This window comes from Necator americanus, chromosome II, assembly GCF_031761385.1.
Source record: "Necator americanus strain Aroian chromosome II, whole genome shotgun sequence".
Lineage (NCBI taxonomy): Eukaryota > Metazoa > Nematoda > Chromadorea > Rhabditida > Ancylostomatidae > Necator > Necator americanus.
In genome coordinates this window covers 14,420,245-14,439,653 of record NC_087372.1, presented here as the reverse complement: position 1 = coordinate 14,439,653, position 19,409 = coordinate 14,420,245, and the positions used below count along the sequence as shown (strand labels likewise).

Here is a 19,409-nt window from a genome sequence, read left to right as displayed (position 1 = left end):
ATCAAACACTGAGAGGCACTGGTGATTTCTTAGAAGTTGTTTTTCTTCTTTCTTGGGCACTTCAATAAATACGCATCCATCACTTTTCTAACGAATTTAATTGAAAGACATGCCTTGTTCGAACCATCCACACCGCCGTGGGAGAGAAAATCTATGCAAATTTCTTGCTTCTTGAATTCTATTTCCCAAAAGAATTCCGCCGATTTCTTTATTCATTGCCTATGTGTCATTATAAAATCTTGAATTCGTGTGAAAATGGAAAATAATGAAAAGTGTACCGTTATACTACAGAATTTAAATGAGTCCGAGCACCACCTAGTGCTGCAGATGTTGATACGATGCATTGTGGCAGCTCTTCTTGTGAGATTCACGACATCGAATTGTGAAAGTGACGTACTTTCCGATTGCACACGGTGTTGTTCCGTGCTGTTCTCCACTTCCGACTGCAATCTGAAGCAAGCACTTCGATTGAAAATTGATGGCAACGGCGTGCTCGGTGCTATAGTAGGTCTCTTTCTTTACCGCGAAAACCAGAAGCCGGTGTTCTTGTTATGTTTTCTTCTTCAGTGGGACAATGCGCCCGTGGTTGCCGTGGTTAGGGCGGGCTGTTTGCTCGAATTGTGGGACTTCAATAATCAAACAGGTAGGTTTGTTTCTTAGAGCCGTTCGAAAAATCACGAAACTGTATCTCTCGTATGTAACATTGCAAGCAAGTAGGTGGAATGTAACACATTAGAGCATTAGAACACATCTACTCAGTTATGTCTAGAAATCCATGTCCGATGGGCTAATCCACTGCTGACCGTCGGGGCCCTTGGCATTGGGCAAAATTGAGTGTTGAAAGAGCCAGTAGGAAATAAATGAGCTGGTGATTTCAAAGATATTTTCTAAATTTAGTTCTGACAAATGTGTGCTCAAAACTGGCAACCCTCAGATGATTACTTTCCCGCATACACGGTCCTGCCACAAGCTCATCTCTCTCGTACAACTCCATGGAAGAAAAGGTGTTTGTAGGAGTTGCGCCTGTTCCTCGAAATTCAGCAGAAGGTTCAGCACATTCATAATCCTGAGGTCATTTAAGGTTTTTGTATCCCACAGCATACGTGAATTCGAGACTTCTATTTTCTTCGGAAAGCGACGAAAGTGCCGCATTGAAAGTTAATAGAGAAGTGTACATTCTTACCCAGGCATTGTCCGCCGGGCATCCCACACTTCCGCTAGGCGATTTCTCTAGCGATTTCGCGCCACAAAGACACCACCATATTTGAATATTAATATACTTTACGGAATAAAAAGATTACAATTTGACCTGTTGTCAAGAACAGATTCACGAAGAAATTTTTCCCCGTAATTTTTTCACAGGTTAGAATGTGAACTTTTCTATTTACTTCCGATGCGGCACTTTCTTCAATTTCCGAAAACAGTGGAACTCTCGAATCCACAGATGACGTTGGGTAGGAAAACGTTCTGAGTTGCTTCTTGGTTACGAACATGTTAAAAAAAACTTCCTCTGTCTAATTTTGAGAAACAAGCACATGTGATTTTCCCTACGAACGTCTTTTTCTTCCACGGAGCTGGTTGCGATGAATGAGGGAGAGGAGAGGAGTCATCCTGACAGAGGACAAGGGGAACGACAAAACGGTTGTGACAGTAACTAAGCTGTTAGGAGCAACTATCAAGATTTAGGCAGACGGCGACACATCAGACAGTTACTTCTCGACCCTCTCCCGCGAACGCGTTGCTGATTCTCAATGTGGTAGCGTCTAAAGCCTACATAAGTGGAATCCACGGGGGCTTAACATTGGATGGAGAATACCTCCCATTGATACTTCACAAACCACCTCAAATCCGTTCTACCGAAAATCACGACATTTGCCTTTTTAGCGTATACTTCACGAAAGCTTGTACACAAATAGCGGCTTTTTCAGGAAGTCATCGTGCATTTGGCTTGGATGGATACGAAGTGTACCACTTCGACAGATACGGCTACGAAGGGATAGCATCAAGTGCAAGATGTACATGTATAGCTCCATAAATCTTTTCCACGACAAGAATTATGATCAAAAGATCTGATCTGTTCTCTTTCTATCTAAATGAGCACAATTATACACATCCATATCGATTTAGGGAGCCTTGACGTAAATTTCTTTTTTTTTTTCTTTCTGAAAATTCCCCTTGGAACCACATATATGACACAACTACACATATATAATAGGGTACTGTACGTGATAATCTTTTTAAATATCCGTAGAAATGGAAATTTCCACTTAGTCGACTCGGTTAACACCGAAATATCAGGTTGTTTTGAAAATCTTGCATCAAATAGAATACTCTAGCATTCTTTAGCATTCCGGATTATGTCCAAGTTTGAACTTGGGCAGTAAAATTACGCGAATTTCTTGCTTCGACAACATCTACAAATATGACGTTCTTCCAAATATGAAACCAACTATATGAAAAAAGACAACAGCATCAACTAATCGAGGAAGAAAAACCTTCCATATGATATATCATGACCACATTTGTAAAAGATTTTATTTAAATAACCCTTCACGAGTACAATGATATGAATATGATATATAACAGTGCGCGTGGGGACTTTTGTCAGTTTAGGAATCATCATAAATGATGAACAACTTTGAGTGTAAACTTTAAGAGCTCAACGTGAGTAGAGCAGCGGCAGACAGCAACAACAAGTTGGGAGGGTGAGAGCGAGGATAAACTATCTATTCGCTTCATGACAACGCGCGGCAGTGCAAAAATTGCACAGTTCGGCTGGCGCCCAGCTGTCCACCCGCCGTTTTCGCCGGACTTTGCGCCGCTAGATCCCTTCTTGTTCCGGCCGCTGAAACATGAACCACACGGGAGGAAGTTCGACAAATAGGACGACCACAAAAGCGCAGTTTGTGGTTTGCAAATCGGGAGGCCGCGATAAAGCATAGAAGGATAAGGTTTCTGGCGTCAATCAATCTGCTTGGGATGCGCCCCCACGTTCACTTCAATTCAGAATCGTTTGAGGTTTACGAACGTGTAACTGGCATATACAATAACTTGCGGTGGTTAGCCGACGTGTCACGTCAGTGTTTTTCTCCTCTCAGACAAGTTTGGTACCAATTTATCGACCCCGGAGGGATGAAAGGCTTGGTGAGCACAGGGGCGGATTCGAACGTCCGATCGATCGTGCAGGAAGCGGAACCTCTAACCGCTACACTACACTCGTCCTGGGGGCGCGGCCACCCGAGTTCTGTGCAAAGGCATCAATGCCTTCTCCAACACATGAGCTACGGTTATAAATGTCTATTGTGAATATATTGTTGAATCTTAACTGATGGTTTAAATAACGCTGTGAAACTTTTCCTTCGGTGCAAGACTTTTTGATAAACCTGATGGTTAGATCTGAGCCTTTTTCTGCAGGCCCCGACCAATACGTACTTCTACAATGTGTCATTACAGCAAATGAAAATCCAAATAACAACCAAAACTTGAGCCAACCCCTGATTCCAATAAGCATGCAACTGAGAAAAACCCCATGTTCAAATGAGATGTGGTTTCTATGAGGGGAGAACATCTCTGCCACATTCAAAAAGACTTACCATCCGAAGATCGTTCAAAATGTGTTCTTTTTTATGGGCGCAAAAAGCGCGTAGTTTGTGGTTTTGACTTAAAGATCACCCCACGAATCTGAGGTGGTACGGATTTTAGGTGGAGTATTCTTATACGGGATAGTAGATTTTGGAGAGTGGGGTGATTCCGTCCATTCCTTCTTAACTGCTGTAAAAAAACGGCCCGAAAGATGCGGCGCATCCACAAGGCTGCCACGCTCCAATCGGACTCGTTGTAGAAAATAGCGCACCGGAACGCTGAAGCCGTATCTTCCGGGCCGCTTTTTACCGGGCTATTAGGAAGAAATGGACGGAATCTCCTCTTCTCCATAATCTTCGACCCTGTATACGAATTTTTTAATGCCTTTAAGAGAGAATATTCCGTCTTTTCAATCCAGCGGAATACATATTGAAGGTTATATAAAGACGGGTCAGGTTATAAAGATCCATTACGGGTGAACCAAAAGGCACAGAGGATCTCAAAAGATATAAAACACCTTCGATAGAGAGAGTGAGAAAGAAAATGTCTGTGTGAGTTACAGTTACACCTGGCGCAAAACAACAATAAAAAAAGAGGACTCGCCATTTTTTGCTTTGTTAGCGTCCAAATATGCAAGTGCCGGATATACGAGGTGACACAGGAGAACGGGGAATTTCTGACGTAGTGTTAGCAGCCCTCAGGAGTTGGTGGCAATTACATCGTTCAGTATAACAAATTGCTATTGAGTAACCATGGACCAGTGGATCGGTATACAAAGCGCATTTGCTGTGAAGTCATTTTAGAGAAATGCTGATAGTGCGACTGCTGCTCAGCGGGAATTTGGAGGTGTTTGTAATGCAGCGTCGTCAAAAATCATGCCAGGGTTCCAATTAGCTACACTATCTTCCTCTATCACTCTGTAGTTAATGTAATAATCTACATAGCATTTTCGGGAGATAATGGTGTAACGAATGAAACTTTTTGAATGGAAAAAACGAAACTTTTGCTCAGAATTGGTTCATATTATGGTATTTTCACTGTTTGTCCTTGTGTACAACACAATAACCATAAAAAAGGCTTTATTATTACATCAATTCATTTCACAAGGAAAATACCAAACAATAGCACATGCACATGCACACAACACAGATTTTTACCATAAACGTGGTGTCAAAATAGCAGAAACTAGCTGTGCCGGCCAACTAGTACGTTACATTGTTACATCGGAATATTCTCCACAGAAGCTGCTATCACTGAGTTTCCGTCCACACCAATAGTCTTAGAATTCAAGCGAATATCTGCATTCTCATCACTACTTTATCTATTCAGAACGCTTAGAAGGCGAAGAGGCACAACTTCCTTTGAAATAACAAAAATACAATAGGTTGTTTCTTTCTCGATGATCCCAGCGATGAAAAAGTGAAAAATCAAAGTAAAACTACGGAGTAGTTTCGATATGTCAGAACTTTCGATGCAAGAAACTCCTTGACCGCAACTGAGGTGCAGAATACATTGGAATATCTCAATACCTGTGAGTAAAATTGTGCGGCATTGGACAAAAGTGGGGAAATTTCAGAGTCCTCCAATTTTTTCTCTTGATTGCAGTGAAACATAGAATAATGCTCGAGAGGCTACGCAAAGTTGCTACTTGTTTGTTTTTTAGTTTAAAACAAAAGAGATCCTACAAAGAAATCCTCAATTCGTCCACGTTTGTCCAGCACTGATTAAAATTATCTTCAAAATCTTCTTTTGCATCAATTATGTAAAGAATCATTACAAAAGTATATTAGAATGTAAGATGTGTACTTCAACGTCTCGCGTATAATTAATTTTGTTATAAGAAAAAATAGCTTCAAAACTAGAACCATATCACAGCACTAAACTGTTCTCTACATCTCATGCAACTTTTTTGAAAACAACTTCAGTTACGGGTTAGATGGGAGTTTGCAGTCCGGTCTGCGAGAAGGCGATGCGCGTTCCCTCGTCTTCTTCTTCAAAGTTGAATTTTGTGTTTATGGCTGCAAACGCATAGGTTTAATACGACAATAGTGCAACATCCACCCGATCGTCTCTCCTAAAGCAAGTAACTCACAAGAGCTGCCTGATCCAGGCGACTGAGACAACCGACAGGGACGCTGGCTATGGGAGATAGTTTGCCTGAACTGGTACAGAACAACTGAGCGATCTTTTTCACTGAGCCTAACAGCACTTGCATTAAGGTCCTATCGCGATAGAGATCTTGGCTCATCTTCCGATGATTCGCCATGTTCAAGTGGCGAACGATCTTTGGATTGTAGCATTTAGGATCCGATACCATTCGCACAAGGAACGATCTGGAAAAACCATTTTTTCGCATTCTCATTCGACAGGAACGGAGCAGGCGTGTCGGAATCTGACCTTCTTTTGGCCAGACTTTCCTTCTGTTTCTTCGCGATAAGCTCCTCTTTTGTCAGTTGTCCTTCGTTAAACGGAGCGTCGTTAGTTTCATCCACGACGGTCTAAAACAGCAGTAGTGGAAGCTGCTACTATCAGACACCTCTATACTGGTAAAGGAACTATTAATAAATTAGGACGGATTTTACACGCAGCCACGTTTTCCATTAAAAAAACAGTATTTGCAAAAGTTTCTGTGATACATTGAGGTAGCTGTGTTTTAATTTGGGCACGCAGTGATGCCCTAACACATGGCAACTATTTTTTCGAAGCGTCAAATTATAAAGAAGCGACCGACAAGTTAATTGAAATTCAAAAGTAAACGACTAAAAACAAACCACATTCGAGACTGGCGCAAGTTCGACGTCGTATCCTGCTTCTTCAAGATGTTCCGCCTCCGCATCCTCGACGATCGGAAGTGATGTCCCTTCATCTGCAGGAAAAAAATACGTAAAGACGAGGAAGGATTCCCCTTGAACTGCATCAGATGGAAAAATATGAGAGGTGACCGGTGACAGCTGTTGTACAGTGCATTAGGGTTTGACTACAAATATATAGAAAAGAGCTTACGAAGAATATGCTGAGCAGTTTGGCTGATGATAGCGTAAGCAGTTTCAATGTCCTGGTCGGTTGCATTTTCAGCACACACGCAGAATCGAATAACAAAGCGATCATTCAAAGAAGCAGGTACCTGGAAACAAAAATGATTGGTGGACGTTTCCACCAGGTGGACAAGTGTTTAGGATAAAAGTCGGCAATCATGCAGCCAACGGGCATCTTACTGTCCAGAGAAAGGGAAGGTTTTGATTTACTCGCCACATGGCATGACCTGAATTATTCATCAGTATCACGTTGATACCACCTTTTTGAGACTGTACTGGCTTGATAGAATCCACCAAATCCCACACGTCTTCTTTAGTAATTGGGTGGGCCCAATTACTAAAGCGCAGTTGGTGAGAGAATGCGAGAATGAGAATGCGCGGTCGATTGTTGGTTCGAAACCACCCCTCAGCCAACTAAGCCTTTCATCCCTTTGGGATCGATAAATTAGTATCTGGGACTTCTCTAGGAGGAGAAAAACAATGACCTGACACATCGGCTAGCCCCCACTAGTCATTGTAAGGCTGCACGCGCCCAAATAAACCTCAAACGATTCTGAACTGAAGTCTAACACGTTGTCATATATCCGTAGACATTGAGCAACACCATGGACCTTATCCTTTATATACGCGGCATCAAGCTGAACACTAGCCCCTCTTTATACTTTTTTCATATTATCGCTTCATTTGAGTCCGCTTGTGCCCTGGATTAACAATGTGCAAATTTTCCAAGAAGCTGAGACAGAAACATTTCTGAGAATATTTTTCACATGAATGCCAATAGTATGGATATAAAAAGCATTTTCTTAGCATATGAAAAAAAAGTTTGAAATTGAAACCACTGTTGTTTAGCTCCACATTACACTGCATCTCGTCCGAAATTACCGTTAAGAATCAAATGCCAAATTCCACTCCTGGATGCATGTTACAGTATGTACTTATCACTGGGATGGAAATTTTGCAACTCTGTCAAAAACTTTCTTTCAAACTGTGGAAGGCCTTTTTAACGTTCCATTCAAAAATTTCATAGTTCAACCTAATCGCTTGATTCGTTGTTTCAAGGCAACGACACCCGCTTGGCAACGTCTCCCAAAGAAAAGAATGAAACGGCCGTAATTTGTTGTTGTTTTGGGGGAAAACTCCGGTACTGGCTTCTTGGAAGCAGAGGAGATCCCAGGTACTATCACCGTATCGTATTCACTTCTGGCATTACGAAGGTATTAGCTTGATAAGAAAATCTTGCAAGTTTTTCAATTTTTTTCCCTTTTATTTTTATACATCTTATTTTTTTTACAGTATACAATGAAAATCTGTCAAAAAAGCGTTCCTTGCCAAAAAAGCCTTCAGGGTCCGAATAAGGTAAGTAAAAATCCAGAGTGGCCTATGTCAGGAGAATAGCGATGTAGGGTGCTGTGACCCGCCATAGCCCTTCGATTTTCGGATGGATCTCCTAGACTCGCGTTATCATGAAGAAGATGCACCGAAACTCTTTTTGACTATAGACAAAGTAAAGATGTGGTGGCCCCTTGTGGTCCCTCTGTCACCTCAGTGCAATCACGTTGTGGACGATTGCAATGTCCACTTGTAGTTTCTCAATTTGTAAGAGCTTAGCAATGTTAGCATCTACATCCATAACAATCGTCGGGCGAAGAGTTCAGCCAGCAGAACTCACCATATGAATCCTTCCTGAACTGTTAAGGCGAGTTAGCAGTTGCTGATTACGCTCGTCGTTACCCTATGAGCACTAGGTTATAACTGTTGACTCTTAACATCAAAATCATAGGACCACATACCCGCATCCTAAAGCATACAAGTCCCATGATAACATCACCGATAATTTCAAAAACGGGATCGGCTCGTAGCAGTGTTTCCATCCTTTTTGCTAGTCGAACATGCTGAATAAAACTCCTTTCTTTTTTCATTGCGGCGCAGTGCTTGAGCGACAAGGTCAGAGTTGATGAACCTCACGAATGTAGTTCTGAAGTCCTTCTACGCCATAACATCGGATGACGAACCACAATTTCAATGAACGGAAACGTCTGCTCAGCGGAATTCCCCAGTGACGGTAGTCAATAGATTTATCTTTAAGAAAGAAAAACTATTCTGCTGTTTGAGGAACTGTGAACTCTCACTGTTGAAATTCAACAGCGAAGGTGATATGGAAAATGTTAACGAACCCATCCAACTGTGTTGGAGATAGAGTGGATCAACGACGAGCGCTTGGGTTAATTTGAAACGATCTTTCACCCTAAAAATCAATACTAGCGGAAAGTTTGAGATGCAATCGTCGAGAGTTGTGAGGATCTCCTGGTCATAGCAGCTACAGGACTGATCTTTCAGCATTTCAATATACATTTCTTTGGGTTGAGCCGCATTCGAGGTTGTTACAATCTCTATTCTCGTCTAAAGGGGGAGTTCGCCTTCATTACGAGCCTTAAGCTGGTGGTGGAATCAAAAGTGATTTGTACGGACAGAGGTTTTATGCGCCCTCCAAAGAAAATCCCAATCCTTATTCGAGACTATTTAGTTAGACGTGGAGGTGCAAACCGAACCTTAGAAGCAGCGCATCACGAAATTGGTGAAGTGTGGAAAGGTGATGGAAAACACAGAGGTTGCGGAGCAAATCATGGATAGGAGCGTGTCGAATTCTCCCTAATAGTCCTTAAAAATGGCCTCGGAACGGCGTTTTTCTCTTACGAGGCACTTTACAACCCCTCGTTGTACAAACTAAGGCGCCCTCAACAGCCTATCTATCGGTTTTGCTCGAATAGGCTGGTGAGGAGAACTCATTGGTCTTCAACCGCTCGCTCTCGGCGAGTGCACAGAAGCGGCGCCCCTAGTGGGAACGAACACCGCTTCCCGTGCTACTTTTTAAAGACGATAAGAGGAATAAGTTGAGTGAGGCCACGCTTATTCCTCCTCTCAATTCATTTTTGGTTTCTTGGCGTGGATACGAAACGAGTACAAAAAGTTGCGCACGGCAATTTGGCGTTCAGGTAGTGATCCTTATGACAAAATCGGTCCCGCAGCGGTGCTGCACCCTATGACCACCTAATGCTACGTGATTTTATTTTAACAGTATTGTTCAGAAACAACATCAACCCTCCATTTATCCCAAGTAATTAAATAACACGAAGCTTGCGGAACTTGATTTACTTAACTCTTTCTTACTTAACTTGCGAAGGGGACTATTTGAGGTAGTCGGTTATGTGTGAAATCTCTTGTAGACAGCGCCGAATCAGTTTGACTTGGTAAACGCAAGGTGTGTTCGACAGCGACAAGAAAAGGAAAAGAGCGGGTATGAGTCACTTGAAAAAGAGTTGGAAAAGAAATGCTATGGATGCGTCGCGACCCTCTGGCTGAATACTTCCGACGCCAGCTATATTTTCTCGCCAGCTGTTATTGAGAGAAGTTTGACGAGGAGGAAAATCGCGGCACTTACCACATTGTGCTGCAATCGAAATTCACAAGCATCCATTTATTTGGGTTAGTATTGAACGACATTGCATATTCGATACCATTCATAAGGTGACGGAATTCCGGACAGATCATTGCAGATCCAGCGTATGCTGCGTCAACGTGGAGCCACAGTCTGGAATTTCTTTCAATGTTTGCTAGAAGCGAAAATCTAAGAGAGATTGAACAGAAAAAAGTACGAACTCATTCTCTTCACAAACTGGACCAATCTCACTTAACACATCGAATGAACAACACGATGTTGTGCCGAGTGTGGTGGATACAAAAAATGGGATGAGCCCGAGATTTCGATCTTCCTGAAAATGTGTACGTCGGATTAATTCTCCTGGCAAAATTTCTAAAACCACAAAACAATGTTTTCATTATGTTTGGGCGCAATCCCAGAGAAAATCCTGCGACAGAGGGAAACAATCTCGTTGAGCGAAAGAGTATACCAGGTTGTCAGGATTCGTAGGTCCATCCAGAGGTGGAAAGCGTCGTCAAGTAAAGTAGCAGATTTCTTCCGAACCATACAACACTTCTGCTGAACCGGTCAAAATCCAACGTTTCCAAAGCTGTTACTTGAAAGCATCACTCCACGAATCTGGGGTGGTACGGGTTTAAAGAGAGTAATGCGTATACGGGGTCGTAGATTGTGAGGAAGAGGTCCTGCCCCCGCCTGCGATTCGTCGAAAACTCATTCGGACGAATCGCAGGCGGGGATTGCGCATTGAAAAAGAAGCCGTCGTATGAAACGGTTTCGGGGTCGCCCGTTTGCACCGATACAGAGGGAGATGAACGGAATCACCCGTTTTTATTCGTAGGATGATGCCTTTAACTACAACATTTTACGAATCTGACGTGGTAGTCCGCTGGTAAAGCTGGAGACGAGGCTGTAGATTGTGGATCCAGGGCGGCTCCGCTCATCTCTCTCTGATCGCTGTAAAACACGGCGTGGGAACAGCTTTACGATTCTTTACAATCGTTTTTTCCTAAGATCTACGTCAGAACGCTTCTCCATGTATATGTTCACAGCAACCTGGTTTCACCTGAACAGGCTGCTGAGAAGAGATTTGTGTTGTGGTTTGCAGCTGAAATCCTCGTAAAAAGCGTCATCTCTCACGCCGTTTTTTCACGAAGATTAGGGAGAGGTGAGCGGAACCACTTCGCTGTATGTTGCCTCCAGGTGATTCAGTCAAGCAGACCAAGAAAAATCAATGGGTGGGTCACATATTCGGCACCATATGTGGTCAAGCGGATACCAACAACACACATCCTTTCTCTGCTTCACATGCATACCATCTCTTCTCTGTTTTCTCATCGGATTTAACATATTCAGCGTCGATTGCATCTCCTACGATGGAAGTCATGTAACTTCAGAAGGGAGCATTTTTCATAGTTGTTTATACCTTAGAAGGAATTTCACTACTACTTCTCTATACAAAAGCAAATGAGTCAATTTAATAGGAATTACCTGAATTGCATTTCGGAGGATTTCTCCCCGGAGGCGGAACTTGGAGTCTGTTTCGAGGATTCGCAACTTCACCATACCGATCATGCAGGCCTTCTCTACAGACGAGTGTGCCTGAAAAACTTGCATTGAGAAGTTGAGTCGGGAATATGCTTGAGAACTATTTGCCAAGATTCAATTTGCAAAAATTGCAGACAAACCCTTCAAATACGGCACATGGCGGCTGGAGCTCCAAAGCGTTTGCGCTTTTATCTTATAGAAGTCACTTCGAAAACTTAATCACCTCTTTGGAACAATAAGCGATCAGCTTCGAAAGCAGTAGCCCTTCCTCAACAAATGGGAACCGTTGGCGAAGTTCTTTCATCACTTCAAATCGAGCTGCTAATAAAGAGACGAAGTTGCACTCAGATGCAGAACCCTGAAATCCTGTGAACTGCAGCTAATAGAAACGGTCAGCTAAGAATAGTTTGCTCGCCAAACTCTACGATTTTATTAGGGTTTTGTTCATCTCCTGCAGGAGATGGTTCCAATTTCATTTCCTTTATCATTCACTTTGGAGTCTGCGCCGTTTACCACAATTCACTTACCTGAATCACACCTCCTCCTTTGCCGCCTTCAGTTAGCGGAAGAAACTCCTTGGGAAGCCCAATCATCTTTCCAAACCAGTTCAACATGATCATTTCTAATTCCGTCATAGCTGGACAAGCTGCCTGCAAATCTTATCCAATTAGCGGTTGAAAAGGTAATGAAATATTGAAAAGCGGAAATGTTACAGAAATAGAAACGTCAGAAACACTAACCCAGCTAAATCCCACGCACCCCAGCGCATCGTTAATCATATCGGCGAGAATCGACGGATAAGAGTTTCCAGCAGGGAAATAAGCATGGAATCGTGGATGTTGCCAATGTGTAACTCCAGGCATAATCAATTTCTCAAAGTCCTCCATAACTGTCTCCCACGATTCTGCTCGAGTTGGAGCTTCAGCGGGGATCAGATTCTAAGACCAACGTATTGGGTTATGCTTTAGAATAATCCCATGTGTTCTGTGTCCACCTTCAGATAACCGGGCTCGATCGCAGGCACCACACGTCTTTTGTGAATGGTTTCCAAGTAGTCAGCTATGTAATCCACAGTCTCTTTGCCATATCTCCGAAATTGAGCTCGACTCATTCCTGAAAGTTCAATGTGGTAAATAACATAAAACATTTGATTCTGATTTTCTGCCGAAAAAAAGTGAGAAACGTCATTTTCTGTTCTATTATAGAAAGTAGGATTCTATTATATAATGGAGCAGAAAATGACCGCTCGAAACAAATGTGATTACAAATCTCGGTTCCGGATACAGGAACAGAATCCACGGAAGACAACATGCTATCAAGATCCAAGGCACCGCGAACTACTAAGGTCCAATATTACTAAAGGTTTTAAAAAATCATTCTAGCTCTTCACATCTTTTAACAAGAGCACCATGATGAGGGATTCCAAGGCGATAATCTATTCTGATCGTAAAATTTCGCACGTGCGTGCTGCGCTTCACAACTTCCCGTGCCGATCGAGAAACCTCGCGAATTCTTAAGAAAGTCAAAACAACATGAAGCGTGGCGCAGTCGCATAGGCCGCTGTCCTTGAAGCGGCGCGGAGGAGATGGCAGTTGGACGCGAACTGCAAGGATTAGCTGTGCTAGCATCGGTCCCTCCTCGATCACAAACCCTACACTCCACCGCGCCGCTTCAAACACGGCCGCTTACGCAACTACATTGTGCTTCCTGTCGTCCTGCCTCGACGACTGACTTTTAAATAGATATTTATAAGAAAAAGATCTCCGTTGGATATGTCTCTGTTTAGAAATTCACGACTTAACGCCATCAGTACAGCAAGAATTTAATATGAAGGATTTGTTCATAATTCGCTGATAGAAGTTTTCCATCATACTGTATTCACAACACTTTGGATTGATCTCTGCGTTCAAATGAACATTTGAATAACTTCCTTAAATTCAAATCATCTGATTATGTGGAAAAGAGTTCTCGAGTTCTTCTGAAAATTTGGCCGCCTGAAAAAAAATCTGAGTTTGCCAAGTAGTAAATATAAATATGCCACAGTAAATATGCACGTCTAGGAAGTTCGACTCTTTGGTTCTGTAGACCCTCAACTTTTCGAGTTAGAGCAATGGACTCAAATCAAAATATATAGTCTCCGCCAAGTTGGTTCAACCGGCTGGCCACGAAACCCCATTCGATCAGGATGCGGAAGGGGAGAGCACTGAGAAGAAAGACTGCGTTCTAAGTGCATTTGGCTCGACTAAATATCTCTTCAATTACCAATAACTTCGGTGAAATGCCTAGGCCAAGGGACTGCTACCTCTCCTCCTCGGTTTCAAAGTAGATATGAGAATCTAAGAATTTTTTTTCAACCGTAGCGTCAACATTTCTTTGCAATCCTATGCCATTTTTCCCCAACAGAAAATGATGCTAAAAGAATAACTCACCTTTATTACCTTCTGGCATCGGGACAGGATCCTCGATAGGAGTCTCGGCGGTGTTATTACTTGGCATTGATGGTGGTGACGGAATCATCGTGGGGGTGGAGGAAACAGAAGGCTGTCCTAGAAACATAGTTAAATTACAGAAGGAAGCAGATAAATGGATCATCTAAAAAAATCCTCGTATATAAACTCTTAAATTGTTGTAAGGATGTAACGTTTATAATAGTACAAGTAATATCTGTGCTCCTCCTGTTTTGGCAGCTGTTCAGCACATCACTTTTAGACCGGAAATCTTCGCGAAATTATCGGTATAATATTTAGGGTTCACTGCGAAACTCAGAACTCGCAATTTAAAAGAAAAAGACATTCAAATACACTTCCAGCAATCCCGACTAGTGTACAGTCAAAGATTAAACCACCTCAAAAGCGGCATGGTGCTCGAGTCACAACCGAACAAGGACGAAACGACCAGGATTCCAACAACTTGCAATGACGAGTTGTTCTTGCATAAATTTTGGATAGCGGTTAGGATCGAGGGAGGACTCTTTCTAGCAGCACTCATTCGCTATGATCCTACCACGATCCCAGCTGCGACGCTTCAGTGCGACGTTACGAGGGCAGCCGCTTACGTATTTCCCCGAACTTCATGTCGTTTTGACCCTAATATTGTATTGTCAAAAAAAGAAACTATGGAAGTAATACTCGTAAAATCCTCCTTTCACCTCACATTAAAGATTTTCAGAATTTGGAAGACAGATGTTCCCAGATATCTCAAGTGGGTTCACCACGAAAAGGATGGATTCATTCTCGGTAGCAGACTTCAATACACTGGTAAAATCGATCGTATATCTTATTACAAGGAAAATTAGCGAAAGATATATATCAGTCTAACATGCTAGTAACTTGAAATTCGCTGAATTTTTGAAGTTGATCCAGTGTCTTCGAAGAGACTGAATAGTAGCGAATGAGACAAAGAACAAATGGAATTCAAATCTGACCTTCTCTAAGTGAACCAAATTCTATTATTGGGGAACATAGACTGCCAATGTAATCACCCTCTAAAGCTTAGAAAATATGCCAGCTAAGCTTATCATATGGAGTTTCACTGAACCATAAGTTTCTCATGACGCTGTGATACAAAGATAAGTGAGCAATATAAACTTACGTGCAGGTGATAGCGAGTCTCGGATTCTAGTAGACTTTTCTTGACAATAAGTGTTAAGGTTTTTCAAGGCGTTAGTGAGCCCATAAACCATTGAGTAAACAGGTAAGAGGCTAAAGCTGGATTTATCACATGATTTATGATATGCACCTATGATTCTCTGCAAACGATCCCATATTCTGAATTACTACGACTGCTCTCAGAATTCGATAAATCCTTGCACAAGGCTGGTTCTAACACGTGCACAAATAATGCTTGCTAAAAATAGAGTTAGTATAATAGGATGACGTTAGTGATAAATTTTTGAACCATTTTCAAAAATGAATAAAGTTGTAGCTGTTGGGAGCTGTTGGGAGCTATGGCGGTACGGTGAGCGAACGAAGTGAGCTGCTGCTGTCAGAGACAGGCAATTAGGCTGAAGAGCTGCAGTCGGCTCTCCCGCATACTTACATCTCCACTAGAAATGTCAACTACAGATAGCCATTACCGATGACGATCCCTATTCCACCACTCAAAACATCACGTCATCCAGAATCGCGAACCTTCTGCAAAGAAGAAGTCCCTTTTAATAGATGTTAGGCGAAAATCCAAAGCTATTAGAGGTTTAACCCCCATCATCTAGCCGATAAATCGAATCTACTAACATTTGACGGTTTGGCATACTCCTGTCACTAATATCGTGGGCACTTCTCTGTTCACTTCTCTGATCTACACGCGTAAGGACAACTCTTTACTGTCGGCTTCGAAAGTAGACGCCAGGTAGAGGTTTTAAAGAGTTCTACGGATTACTCAGAAGACTCGAGCATTCATGTCCGATTAAAATGAGCTTTGAGTCAATCTGCTATGTTTTTTTCAATGATGGATTGAATCTCAAAGCGTCGCCGCGTGTTGAATCAAGTGCTTTGTCTCGATATCGGACAATTGCTTAGTGACAACTGTCTACTGTGCCAAAGGGCTTGATCCTTGAAAAGGTGGAATTAACTACACTAACTAGTAGCATGTGTATCTTGTTTGAGAAATTGATGTGAAAGGACTGAATTTACTAGATAGTAAGAAAGTTTTTAGCTCTACCGAGGGGTGGCAAAGCGGAACAAATACGTACATGCAGTTAAGTTCAGGCAGATAACAAAGAATTGCGAAGGATTCCTAGAAAAATGTGTATGTAGCGTGTGGTTGCAAACTGCTTCTTTCAGTTGGTAAATCTAACATAGAAGGTTTCAATAAAGTAACCAGTGCATCAAAATCAAGCACAATGCCTTCAATCTAGATGTGTTTCCAAGATTGTAGAAATAATGAGCAAGTCGAAGCCAATGAAAAGAAAGACTAAAAATGAAAAACCGTTTTTAAATTATGTGCAAGTGACCTCATATCAGGACCTTCAACTGATTTCGATAAGCAAAAGCTACTCAACAAAAGCAGCATACTATTTTGATCATAGCTGCATTTATCTATCACACTGAGAGCTAAACGTTAAAATTGTTCATTAAAATAAAATAATGAGCTTACATCACAGTACTGAGAAAAAGTTTTGAATGGATAAGCAGAATACAACAAAATTCTAACCGTTACGAGTGGAACTGAGACAAAGTGATGGTTGCAGCGAAAGAATGATTACCTCCAGTGTGGTGGATTTGATTGATTCTGGTCAAAAATGCTCGAGCGAGGTGGTCGAGATATGCTAGAGAACATACTAGCGAACAGCAGTTCATATATAATCAGAAATTGAACGCTGAAGGTTGTGCGATGCCTCTAAGGGTATTCCTTTTGTTTGTGTTTTTATACGAAAAATAACATCTGCTCGGAAAAAATGGCACTGCGTTGTTGAGTGTCAAAGCCAAACAAGCTTTAAAACAACGAAGTATTTGTGTGGAGGAAACGAATTTAATGTGATTTTTCACCATAAAAGTGAAAAGAGTAAGGCCCACTCCTTTGATCAATCCCTTTGGGATTCGACGCGTTCGACTTCAATTTAGAGTTGTATGAGATTTACGAACGCGTGTCTAGCCTAATATACAATGGCTTTCGGAGGTGAGAAAATGTATCAAGTCATCGTTTTATCGTTTTCATCTTTCCAGACAAGTCTGGTACCAATTTGCCCATCACAGCATTGTTTCATTGGCATGAAATGGCATGGCGCAGACCGGTTTCGAACCGTCTATCGTGCATTCACTGCCGAACTTCTTCACGAATGCGCTACACCGAAGAGGTTTAGTGACGGCACGACCGACGATGGGAACAGCACCAGAGCCAACAAAGTCTTTCATCAATCCGGGGTCGATAATTAGTATCAGACTTAGATGAGAAGGATCAAAACATTGACTTGATGCATCGCTTTGCCGGGCAATTCATTCGCAAAGTAAAGTTGCATTCCCATTCATAAACCTCAAATGGTTCCGAATTGAAGTAGAACGAGTGGGTGCATCCGTCCACATGCCCTTCGAAAAAAGCTGCTATAGAAAAATAAAGTGTGATCTGGAAAATATTAGATTGGAAATTTAATTTCCAAAATTTTATTGAATTCTGCAGAAAAAGCCAAAGAAATTGCAGTCCCCATAACAAAGGACTCCTTGGTATACAAGCAACCTCCTTTTACTAAAAGTTACCACGACAAATCAAAAAAAAATCATTACGTCCTGATTTTCAAGTGCTGTAGCCATATGAAAATTATAGAAAAACAAATAAAATAAACAGTGCATTTTCATGATTGGATCAATGATACACGGTTACTCCTGAAGAGTCATTTGTCGTTTTCGTTAAAGGCATCACCCCACGGATCTGACGTAGTACGGACTTCAGGTGGGGTATTCGTATACGGGATCGTAGATTATGGAGAGGGGGGTGATTCCGTCCATTTCTTCCTATTTGTCGTGAAAAACGGCCCGGAAGATACGGCTTTGAGCCTTAGGGTGCGCTATTTTCTACAACGAGTTCGATTGGAACGCGCCAGCCTTGTGTCGCATCTTCCGGACCGTTTTTTTACGGCAATTAGGAAGAAATGGACGAAATCACCCCCCTCTCCATAGTCTACTATGCCGTATAAGAATACTCCACCTAAAATCCGTACCACCTCGGGATGATGCCTTTAAGATGCAAACTTACACCCGGGCGCATTTTCGTATCTAGAGCTAGCTGCATATACACTTATCTAACCCGAATAAATCAATTAAAAATTAATTTAGTTTATTAAATTCTGGTATTCGGAATCAGCTTCAGTAAAATGTTGATTTAAAGGTAGTTTTTTTTAAAGGTAGGTAAATGGATTTTCCTAATGTCAAATCCTTTCTAGTAGCAGGGATCTAGAGTCCCACAGGTACGCCACACTATAACACACGATAGCGTTCGATTAGTCGCGAGAGTGTGGTGCTTTCCGTGGGGCTAATCAGTCAATATCGACTTGTTGTTGTTTCTGCCCTGAAACTGAGCTGGATCCAGATAGGGCTCCCTGTCTCTACTGTGCAGGGTCTGGTTTGTATTATCAAGGCCTATAACGAAATAGAAAACATCATTGTCAGTTAGGGGTTTCTCTTCGCGGATGTCGCTATGGCACCAAATCTTACACGGAATCTTACTACAGTCTCTACCAAAGAAGATTTTTCTTTGCACTGAAAGTCTCGAGATCACCAACGACTGGGACTTCTCGCTCGCTTCGCCACTGAACACCTTCACCAAACTGTAAGAGGAAGACTGAATGTTTCAAAACCATCAAGAGGCGCCTTTCTTCAGAAGCTTTTCAACTAATACGTCAGCTGTCCATAGTAATTTTAATTGTATAATAATAACAATAGTCCCACATGCAGTTTCTTAACGTTACTTTAGTATTTGAGTACTCAGTACTTGAGGATACTTGAGAGTACAGTGCGTAGATCTCATTCGCCTTGGGTGACAATCTGTAAGAACGCGGTGGTTCACAAGACCCGCTAGTCGGTGAGACCAGTCAGTTTGCTTTCGTTTTGGAGTTCTTGTGTAGTGTATTTAGAATGACAACGAGGCTTGGCAAGGAGAGAGGAACAGTTTGATGTGATATGCGCAGCATCAAAGACGTCGAACCATTGTCAGGTATTTGATAAAAACGAAGTTGTCGAAACGTCAGGCCAATAATAAAGTTTTCAAAATCTCTGGCATAATAAGAAAACATAAACACTGTTCACAATGCCGAGGTTTTAAAAAAGGATTAAGAGGTTGTTAATGCGTCAACGTTGAGCTGTATGAGCCGCAGCCGA

The 19,409-nt window shown here is 42.0% G+C and overlaps 2 protein-coding genes across 3 annotated transcripts; one reads left to right on the top strand and one right to left on the bottom strand.

The window, feature by feature from the left end:
* Positions 1-327: 327 nt before the first annotated feature.
* On the top strand, positions 328-2,035 carry RB195_017832 (uncharacterized protein; the record flags this gene model as incomplete). Its single annotated transcript, XM_064185002.1, has 3 exons — positions 328-504; positions 568-643; positions 1,929-2,035. 3 exons carry the CDS (start codon positions 328-330, stop codon positions 2,033-2,035), a joined length of 360 nt encoding a protein of 119 aa, XP_064040883.1.
* Positions 2,036-5,514: 3,479 nt separating this feature from the next.
* Positions 5,515-17,453, bottom strand: RB195_017831 (uncharacterized protein; the record flags this gene model as incomplete). Of its 2 annotated transcripts, XM_064185001.1 has the most annotated exons (20): positions 5,515-5,600; positions 5,675-5,739; positions 5,796-5,915; positions 5,980-6,080; positions 6,354-6,448; positions 6,586-6,706; positions 8,287-8,349; positions 8,408-8,509; positions 8,578-8,696; positions 8,792-8,862; positions 10,057-10,206; positions 10,275-10,387; positions 11,545-11,655; positions 11,825-11,959; positions 12,129-12,251; positions 12,342-12,539; positions 12,596-12,714; positions 14,031-14,147; positions 16,753-16,830; positions 17,342-17,453. In XM_064185001.1, the coding sequence occupies 20 exons, from the start codon at positions 17,451-17,453 to the stop codon at positions 5,515-5,517; spliced, it is 2,199 nt and encodes a 732-aa protein (XP_064040881.1). The 2 variants fall into 2 exon arrangements, with proteins under 2 accessions (XP_064040881.1, XP_064040882.1); XM_064185000.1 differs by lacking the exons at positions 16,753-16,830; positions 17,342-17,453 and adding an exon at positions 15,193-15,283.
* Positions 17,454-19,409: the final 1,956 nt, after the last annotated feature.